Source organism: Guillardia theta (assembly GCF_000315625.1).
Source record: "Guillardia theta CCMP2712 unplaced genomic scaffold GUITHscaffold_191, whole genome shotgun sequence".
Classification (NCBI taxonomy): domain Eukaryota; class Cryptophyceae; order Pyrenomonadales; family Geminigeraceae; genus Guillardia; species Guillardia theta.
This window is the reverse complement of record NW_005434485.1, coordinates 61,979-71,714: the sequence shown is the minus strand read 5'-3', so window position 1 is coordinate 71,714 and position 9,736 is coordinate 61,979. Positions and strand designations below refer to the sequence as shown.

The 9,736-nt window shown below is 54.8% G+C and overlaps 2 protein-coding genes across 2 annotated transcripts in view; one reads left to right on the top strand and one right to left on the bottom strand.

The window, feature by feature from the left end:
* GUITHDRAFT_120659 (hypothetical protein) overlaps window positions 1-3,950 on the bottom strand; it is a gene marked incomplete at both ends in the record, with an annotated part of 10,786 nt that extends 6,836 nt beyond the window's left edge. Inside the window, 6 exons of the mRNA XM_005820101.1 lie at window positions 10-898; window positions 1,140-1,436; window positions 1,777-2,211; window positions 2,259-2,899; window positions 3,065-3,215; window positions 3,274-3,950. Coding sequence (XP_005820158.1) covers window positions 10-898; window positions 1,140-1,436; window positions 1,777-2,211; window positions 2,259-2,899; window positions 3,065-3,215; window positions 3,274-3,950 — 3,090 coding nt within the window. The remainder of the gene's footprint in view (window positions 1-9; window positions 899-1,139; window positions 1,437-1,776; window positions 2,212-2,258; window positions 2,900-3,064; window positions 3,216-3,273) is intronic.
* A 1,416-nt stretch (window positions 3,951-5,366) lies between these two features.
* GUITHDRAFT_120658 (hypothetical protein) lies at window positions 5,367-9,463 on the top strand (the record flags this gene model as incomplete). Its single annotated transcript, XM_005820100.1, has 11 exons — window positions 5,367-7,706; window positions 7,977-8,064; window positions 8,127-8,203; window positions 8,252-8,361; window positions 8,422-8,499; window positions 8,551-8,605; window positions 8,678-8,770; window positions 8,818-8,856; window positions 9,051-9,091; window positions 9,153-9,213; window positions 9,263-9,463. The coding sequence occupies 11 exons, from the start codon at window positions 5,367-5,369 to the stop codon at window positions 9,461-9,463; spliced, it is 3,183 nt and encodes a 1,060-aa protein (XP_005820157.1).
* Window positions 9,464-9,736: the final 273 nt, after the last annotated feature.

Below are 9,736 nucleotides of genomic sequence, written 5' to 3'. Positions count from 1 at the left end.
AGAGGAGACCTGGAACGACACGAGCTCATCACGATATTTCTCGTCGTCGATCAAATTTTCCAGCTGAGCCCTGTAAGGCACCAGACTACCGGACCCCCCCAGCAGCAGCCCAGCTAGTGCGAGCTGCTGGATTCGGTTATGCGCCTTCGGCAGGAGGTTGTAGAAGATGCGGTGGAGGGTCTTTCCCAGCTCGAACCTGGTGGCCCCCTGCTGGGAAGAGAGAATCTCCAAGTACGCCACTAAGATACGATTTGCATCCATCCTCCCGTACCGTAGGAGGGTACCTGCCCCTTCCTCCTCCTCCTCCTCCTTTGTCTCCTGCTCCTGCTCCTTCTCTTGCTGCTTCATCCCCTTAGCCTTCTTCTTCGTCTTCTGCATGCCCTTGCCCGCTCGCCCCTCCGCCTTCCCCGTCTCCAGCAGCTTCTTCTTGTCTTCCTCTTCCAGGGCCTCCTGGTCCTCCGCAAAGAGCGGGTCATACTGGAAGCAGAGGAAGCGAAGGAACTGTTTGACTAGTCCCTCTGCCCTCCTGTCAAACAGCTTTTGCTCTACGCTGGCTGACTGCAGCAGCTGGACTATCAGCTCGACTGCTGGAGTACCAGAAAACCTGTGGCTCCTCCTCCTCCCGTTCATCAAGTTCTCGGCCCTGTCCTCCTCCCCCAGCAGCGGCAGAGCTACAAGGGCGACCTCCGGGCTCGGCCTCTCCTTCTTCTTGTCCTTCCTCCGCTCTTCCTCCCTCTCCCTCGCGCGCTCCTGCTGCTGCTGCTCAGAGGGAGGAAGAATGAGGTCTGCGGCCTCCAGGCTCGAGCATGTCGGCTCCTGCGCTGCAAGAGAGAGGTGGACGAGAAGCTTGCGCCAGAAGTCGTCAGTCCTGACCCTCGCGTACTTGGCCATGCAGTCCCTGCTCGAGAAGTAAGGGGAGAGTGTGGAGGAGGGAGGAAGAGAGGAGGGGAGGGGAGAGAGGAAAGAAACGAAAGGTTACGAGGGAGAGGAGGATGAAGGGGGGGGGCGAGGAGGGGTGGAAAGGGCAAGAGGAGGAGGCGAAGAAGAAGGAGAGACGATGAGCAGGAGAGAGGGAGAGAGGAGGGGAGGCAGGAAGAGCATGATCTGGGAGAGAGGAAGAGCAAGGATGGGTTTCATACCTGACGCTCGGCCAAGGGAGGGTGAACCTGCACTTGAACTGGCCGATGAGGAAGGGAAAGACGAGAGGAAAGAACTTGCTGGAGATCTTGTTGTACTCGATGGCCGAGCTAAGTTGCTGCAGCTTCAGTACCCTGATCCTCCCGCTCGCCGCGTCCATCGGCGCCTCCTCAACCCTCCTCATGAGGTCCAGGAGTGCCCGGTCGGGGTTGACAGTGAAGGGATCGACTGAGTGGTCCAGCTCGGCAGAGGAGGAGGAGAGGAGAGATTCGAGGAGGCGGATGGTGGAAAGACGCAAGCTGTGGTAGGAGAGGAGTCAGAACAAGCGCGGTTGGGAGCAGAAGACACTAGGAGGAGGAGCGATGATATGGCAGGGGAGCAGGAGAAGTAGTACAAGGAGGAGGGGAGGAGAACAACGACAAACAGGAAGAGGAGGAGAGGAGGAGTAGCGAGAGATCAAGAGATCAAGGAGGAAGATCAGGGGGGAGAGGAGGGGAGGAGGAGGAGGAGGAGGAGGAGGAGAGGGAAGAGGGGAGGGAGGGGGAAGGAAGAGGAGGAGACTACCTGCCGTCAGACGACATGAGATTGAAGGAGAGCGTTGGAAGGCACTGGTCGAGGAGAAGGACAGAACGCCTCGACCTCGTCGTGCTCCACTGACAGTACTCAAGGAGCTGCTGAACAACGACTGATTTGTGAGGATGAAGCTGAAACAGGAGGAGGACGATGCTGTCAATCAGCTCCTCCATCTCCCTTGACTCCTCCTCTCGCTCCTCCTCCTTGCTCCCATGTGAGGAGATCCTCGCCTTCTTCTTCTTCCCGTCCTTGCTGGTTGCGCTGGCTGAGCCGCAGCTGCCATGGAGGGAGGAGACGGTACTGAGAACCTCGACGAGGAGGAGAGCATCGTCGTCGACATGCTGCGACGAGGAGAGGAGAGCTCTTACAACTTTCTCCGTGTATCCCTCCTCCTCTTCCTCCTCTTCCTCCTCCTTCCCCTTGCCCTTCCTTACAGGTTGCCTTGTCCTACCAAGCCTGTCCGCCACCTTTTCAGCGTCTGCACGCTCCTCCTCCTCATCTCTGCGGTCGAAACGTGCTTGACACATCGTACAGCAAGCCACTCCCACACCGCTGAGCTCTTCCTCTCCTCCTTCCCTGCAGCGAACGTCTCGAGCTCCTTCAGACAGCGGCTGTACAGCTCGTCCCCAGCTCGAAAGGAGGAGGGAGAAGCGACGCTGCTGGCTGCGATTTCATGCGCCAGCATTGCCATGCGCACATCCTCGCTCGCTAGCCTGTTGCAGAACCTCTGCAGGGAGGAGAGCAGAGGAGGGCAGGGGCTGCTGGAGCAGACGCGCGAGCAGAGAGCCAGAAGCTTCTCCTTGTCAGGCAGCTCGAAGATCTTCGACCATCCTTCCGCGTGCTCCTCCACGTCCTCCTCCGCTGCATGGCAGAGGAGGGAGGAGGCGAGGAGGAGAACACTCTCTGTCAGCGCCGGGTCGGAGCCATCGAGGACGGAGGGCAGGCGGAGCGACAGGAGGAGAGAGGAGAACATGAGCCGAGGATGAGCGAGTCGAGCTCCTCCTCGATGAGCGACGGCGATGGCTGAGTACCTTAGAGCGTGCTGGAGCAGCAAAGAGCTGCCTCCTGCTCCTGTTTCTGCTCCCTCCTCCACAAGCTCCTTCAGCACAGTCCAAAGAGGCTCCGACTGCTCCAGCCTGCAGTGCTCACAGACGCGCGCAAAGTACTTGTCAATGATGAGCTCAGATACCTGAAATCAGATGGACAAGAACCAAGTCAGAAAATCGAGGAGGAAGCTTGAGGGAGGGAGGGAGGGAGGGAGGGAGGGAGGGAGGGAGGGAGGGATAGAAGATATGATAAACAATGAATGGAAGATAGTTCAGAGAGTCTGTCAAGGTTTCTCTTGTGACTGTACCTGCTCTGAGTTGAGTTTGTTGGACCGCGTGCTGTTAGAAGCGAAGTCTGCTACAAACGTACTTGCTCTCTGGAACATGTGAGTCAAGTTCATCTCTAGTCTATCAGTGGGCATCTTTCGCAGCAAGAAGGATATCACTTCCGAGGAGAACCTACGCACAATCTCCCGCGTTATCCAACTTCGCAAGACTCGGCACCAGCACAACTCACCTCCTGATGTACCAGAAGCGGTTGCTGAGCACGGGGAAGAGAGAGTCGAACAGGTCGAAAAAGTCATCAACGACGTATCTCAACAAGAACTTGAAGAGATAGGCAAAGCACGAGAAAACGTCTTCCAGCTGTTCCGCGTCCGTAGTCTGCAGCAGGCCAACAAGGCAGGGGACGACTGATTGCTTGAAGAAGGGATACATCTCATGGCGAAGATCCCGTGCCAAGGCAGAGAGACATGCACAGAGAGGTTTGATGGCCTTGCTCTCCTCCTTCGAGAGATGGCGGACGATCGCTTCCACCACACCATTCTTGTTGTGCAGCAGGAGGGGGAGGGAACCGACCAGCGGCGTCACCTGGTTCAGGAAGACAGTGAAGTCGTCTGTGAGGTTCAGCTCTCCCCACTTCCCGATCTGTTGTTCGAAGTGGCTCCCGTTTTCCTCCCTCAGCTCCTCGTCCAGCAAGCTCGCCGTCGACCTCCCCTCATCTCGCCCAGTCCTCCTCAGAACGTCTACTTGTACCGCTTCTAGACGCTCATTGAAGCCAAGGTACCTGTGCCTGTTCTCTCTCGTTGTCTTCTTCTTCTTCTTAGTGTTCTTGCTCTCTTGGACCTTCCTCCTCCTTTCCTCCTCCCGCGTTAGCGGCCCCTGCTCCTCCTCCTCCTCCCCCGACCACGCCATACCCGCACGTGAAGTCACGAATACCACCGTTCCCATAACCGTTACACAGTCGTTTCAATCCGTTTCTTTCTCCGTTGTTCCACGCAGGTTCGTTATTTTTCATGTATGGACCGTTACATTCACATTTCCCTTACCTAGTTTTTGCTTTTAGCATCTGAAACACCAAAAGGCATTTTTTCACGTTTCGGATGACCTCACCCTTTCAACATTCCTATGAAATATGGGGGTGGGGGTAGTCAAACAATTGGGTTGTGGAGGCCAGAGGGGAATGGTGGGGTTGGGGACTGTGCATCGAAGGACCCATGTTTTGATAGAGAAATGAAGGGGTACTATTCGTGTAGTCTACAAGGGTGGGTAGGGTATGAAATTGAAGGGGTCTGATCCAAAAAAATAGCCCTACAATCATGCTAGGGGGGTACCCAATCTTAACAGAAACAGGAGGGGTAGTACAAAATGCGCTACAGGGTTAATAGATCATCGGAGGAAAAAAGAGATTGGAAAGGATTTTGGGAGAAGGAATTTCCGGGGGTGGGTGGAAGGGTTCCAATGTGAACGGGTAGTAGGATGTCAAGTACCCCTGATAAATACCTGTATAGTACGGGTAGTACGTTATAACCGGGCAGATTGTTCGACCAAAGTGTATCAAATGAGGGGGTGGGGGTACTAGTTCTTGAGCTTTACAAGGGGGTGGTCGGGAACCCAACCTCCATAAAATGGTTACAGTGTATGGGTGGTTTTGTAAGGAACAACGGGGGTGGTGCTATAGGTAGGGTGGGGTCAAGGGAGGACCCAAAAAATGCTGCGAGCAAGAGAGGACAGGAGAGGAGACGCATGGGTGGAATGATGCTGTCCTGACTCCTGCTTCCATCTATCCCCTCGCCCTTCCCCAAATTTATGAAAGATCCCTGAATGGTCCCCTCCCAGTAGTCTGACATGCAGAATGTGATGGGTCCAGGCACTGCCCCTGTGAGTTTGGAGAACGAATGTGTTTCCCTGCATTCCTGTGAACCGTCTATGAGGGCATGCTCTCTAGACCCTCCTCCACAATGGCACAAATACATTTATCCTTCACTGTTCTGCATGTTTGCGTGCGATCAGGGATACTTGTCTAGCTCAAAATGTCTCGCTGCGTTCTTGATCCCTGATCCCTGAAAATGTCTGATATGTGCCCGAGAGACCTGTAGACAATTTATTGTGAACTGAGCTGCATGTGCATGCATTCTGTCCATAACAGCCTCATGAAACGTTCAAGAGTACTCAGTATGAAAGATATCCTGAATTGCATTCTTTTTATTTGCCCCTTCGTTTTGATGCTTGTTGCATTCTGTTGACCTTGCAAAACAGGAACGATATTTTGCAATACGTCTTCATATGCAGTCGATCTGAAGACAGTTAGAGTGAAGACAAACAGAAGAAATGAAGGGCAAAGAGCTTGATGCGGCTGCCCTCAAGGCCATTGAAGAACGGAGAAAGAAATTGAAACAACCCGAACTGTCCCGCACCGATGTTGTCAAGCTTCAAGACACCGGAAAGATCCTCATCATTGTTCAGAACATGGTCTTTGATGTGACCAATTACATCACACATCATCCAGGAGGAGAGCACATCATGAAGAGCAACTCTGGAAAGGACGCGACTGACAAATTCATGAGAATCCACACCCATGCCGCGCACTCATTGCTTCCTGGTATGTACATTGGAGACTATGTGGAGCCTGATGACGGGAAGGCGATTGCTGCTAGCAATGGAAGGTTGGCTCATGCTGTGCAAACTTCGGATACTGCACAAGTGACTGTGGCATCGCACCTGACATTCGGAAGTGCCAACCAGAGGGAGAAGGAGAAAGGGATCGAGAAATCTGCGATGTTTAACACCATTGACCTCGCAGACATTCGTGCGACCATGACAGTTGGTGATGAGGAGAGCTCCGACATGGTTGCTCGGCCACACCTTGACTTGTCCTTTGCGCAGAGGGGCGTCCTGCAAGAAATCCCCGAGGAGGACGAGACCGTTAGTGTCACTCCGATGCAGAACTCCTCGAAACTCGACGCCTTTTACCCGAGCCAGGACGATTGTGCCGAGGAGGAGGCAGCTGGATCTGAGCATTCAAATGGCCAGAAGCTCGAGGCTGTCCCAGAACAACAGGGAACCTGCGAGGTTCGATCCAACGGCAATATCGCTCAAGACCTCTTTCCTAGAAAGAGTTTGGAGCACAAGCAATGTCCCTTCAGTGGTCAAGCCAAGGTCTCTGGTGCGCAAGGGAACGCGGGGAACTGCCCTTTCCTTGCCTTGACGATGATGAACACGGAGGCAGAAAGTGCTCCTGTGCCGAAGCTTGTCAGTCAAGGGTCGAACGATTCGCTCAACTCTTTCCAGAGGAAGTCTGGATCCTTTAGCTCTTCCAAGGGAAAGATTTTGAATTCTTCCTCTTTCTTGAACTACGCAGGAGCGCAGCCTGCAGATGCTGTTGAGTCTCCAAGATCGATGAGGTCGAGGGATGACGTGACCGTGTCATCCCGGAACGCTTCCACGTCCTTCCAAGGACAGAGCAGCCACTTTGGATCCAAGTCGACGCTGCAGGGGACGAACTTGCGTCAGGCTGGAGGAGTGTTCCGAGCAAGTCGCGTGCGACGGAAGCATGTTCATGTGAAGAAGAACAAGGCCCCTAAGGTGGACTTGCAGGAATGGAAGTTCCATTCGAACTTTATCGTATCTTCTTGGAGGAAGCTGCTGCGGAAGGTGTCCTATGCTGATCTAGGCCTCTCCATCTACGAGTCTGTACGGGACGTTGACGAGTTAGAGCCGTTGTTTCGGTTCACAAACAGGGTCGTGCAAGGGACCAAGTTCGTCGACATGCTTTCAAGCATCGTTGACAACATCCACTCGCCGGCAGAGATCTACGTCAAGATTGCCGACCTTGCACCGTTGCACCACCGCAAGGGAGTGAGGGGATCGCAGATGCCCTTGATGCAGGAGATCGTGATGCGAGTGTTTGACAGCACTCTGGGCGATGACATGCTGGAGGAGGAGAAGAAGGCCTGGCTCTGGATGTGGGCCTTCCTGACCAAGGCTCTGGACCAGTCCTTGAAGGAGGTCGGATCCACTCTCAGTGTGGTGAGGGACTGCTGGGAAAGTATCCTCGAGCAGTACACGCCGGCTGACCTCGGTGAACTCATCTACGACCAACTCTTCAAGCTCGCCCCCAACGTTGCAAGCTTGTTCACGAAGCCCAGAGAGGTCATGGCGATCAAGATGGGAAACACTCTGGGGACTCTAGTGTCGTTCGCCGATGATCCTGAGAGTATGAAGCAGCAGGTCACCTGGCTCGGAGTTCGCCATGTGCTCTACAACGTCCGCCCTCACCACATCCCGCTGATCGGTCCAGTCTTCATGAACGTCCTCTCCGAGGCGGCGGGGGCGATGTGGACGCCGGAGGTCGAGAAGTCATGGGGAATCGTGATCAAAATGGTCTGCGAGAACATGGCGGAGGCAATTCAGAACGGCGAGGACTACGGGACGTCGTTGGAGCACATAGTGCTGTACCTAAGGGAGCATGTCGACATAGAAGTCTTCTCGAAGAACTTCCAGGCAGAGCTAGCGATCACCTGCCCTTCCATCTTTGAGAACATGCACGAGGAGCTGAGGTCGGAATCGGCCTCCAGCTTCTCCAGGACTATCTCCAAGGTTGTAAACAGCATCGGCTCCGACCAAGCTTCGGGGATCTCTCCCTCGACGTCTGCTGTCAGCCAGAATGGGGTGACGTCTTTGCCTTGCGCGTCCTGCAGTGTCATATAGCCTTGGCGTTGTTTGTGTTGCTCCTCTTCCTGCTCATCCTCCTCCTCCTCCTCCTTCCCCTCCTCATCCTCATCCTCCTTCTCTTCCTGCTCCTGCTCCTGCTCCTGCTCCTGCTCCTGCTCCTGCTCCTGCTCCTGCTCCTGCTCCTTTTCCTTCTCCTGCTCCTGCTCCTCATCTTCCTGCTCTCCCTACTGCTGATTGTTGTATCATTGACGCTTTTCTCCTGTCCAGGTGTCTCATCTCATCAGGATGAGCGCATTCAAGGGGGGCAACTTCAAGCATGATGATGATAGTTTCTCGCACAGCAGCAGTGCGCCAGGTCATACGATCAGTCAAGGTTGAGACATGCGTTGTTGTCTTCACTTGCTCACTGTTCATCAGCGCACACCATGAGGCAGAAGCGGACCAACTCAAAGATCAGCATGCAATCCAAGGAGCCGGGGTCAGAAGAAGTCGAGGTGAACAATCGCCATGATGGCTCTATCACTGACATTCTCTCTGGGTAGTTGCTGATACGAGACGTGTACGACTTTGTCGCCGAGGCGTGTGAGCTGGTCTGGGAGCCGGAGAAGCAGGTGGAGAAGGTGTACATCTACGCGCCTCGCTTCTACAAGAGGTGAGAGGAGACCCGGACTTGCTGTTACCGTCGTTGAGTTTGACTTGTCCACGTCCTCAGGGGAATCAGGAGCGAGAACCTGAAGGGACTGGGCTACTCGTTCGAGGTTGCACTGAAGAACACTGTGGGGGAAGAGAAGTGAGTGCTGTTTGGCCGCCGCTTGTCAAACCTGACGCTGCCCGTTGAAAGCTGGGGGGAGCACATGAGCGACTCGATTCGCTGGCTATGGCAGACCCTCGTCGAGGTGATGGGAGACCTGAGAACTGACTTGACGTGCCAGTCACTCAGAGTTTGACTTCTTTTCCCCTCCCCGCAGAGTCTCACCAACGAGCTGAACGGACTGAAGACTAGCAGGGGAGAACTGATCCTAGAGCACTGGCAGGAAGTCAGGGTGAACACTGATATTGAGGTACCTCGCGCTTGCTCTTTCTGTCTTCTCCTCATCTTGTTTGCAAGGACTTGGGCTCTATCTTTTGGAAGCATCTCAACGATGAGGTAGGGCAGCAGTTCCTTCGCTCCCTTCTCCTCGTCTTCGGCCGCTGTCCTGCCACTGTCCTTTCACTCCCTGTTCTCCTACCCCCACTCTCCTCCTCGCCTTTCTCCATCCTCCCCGCACTTTGTCCCTGCTGCTGCTGCTGCTGCTTGCGCTCTTCTGCCTCCATCCCCCAACTGACACTGGATGGTACCAGTCGCCCGAACAGACCCATCTCTTCCGCCGCTCGTTCACCATGTGCGAACTGCAACATGAAAGCTCGCAAGCTGCAAGGGCTGACTTGACTGCTGCCTGCCAGGTGGGGGAAGCTGCTGCAGCATATCATGGAGATGCTCCTGTTGAGTCTGGCGGAGCCGGAGGTGAGGAGAGTTTCTGACTCAGACCGAGTTGACGTTGTTGATGTTGCAGACCTTCTTCGAGCAGCTCTTCGAGTTGACGATCCGTCATATTCGCTATGGCGTCCGCCCAGAGTACCTGGCGCCGTTTGGGACTGCGCTCCTGCTGACGCTGGAAGAGGTAGAGGACGGGAGAGAAGAGGGAAGGAGAGACGAGGAGGAGGGAGGAGGGAGGGGAAAGATGGAAGAGTCAGGGGAGAGAGTGGAGTTGTGAGGAGGTGGAGGAGGAGGTTGATGAAGGGAGGAGGTCGAGGAGGAGGTTGATGAAGGGAGGAGGTGGAGGAGGAGGTTGATGAAGGGAGGAGGTGGAGGAGGATGGTTGGAGGATTGTCAAGGTACTGATAATGCATTCAAGATCCTCAAAGATAAGTGGGATGATCGTGCAGAAGCTGTCTGGAAGGAGGTGAGAGAGGAGAGGAGAGGAGAGGAGAGGAGAGGAGAGGAGAGGAGAGGAGAGGAGGAGGAGGGCGAGGACGAGGGACGAGGG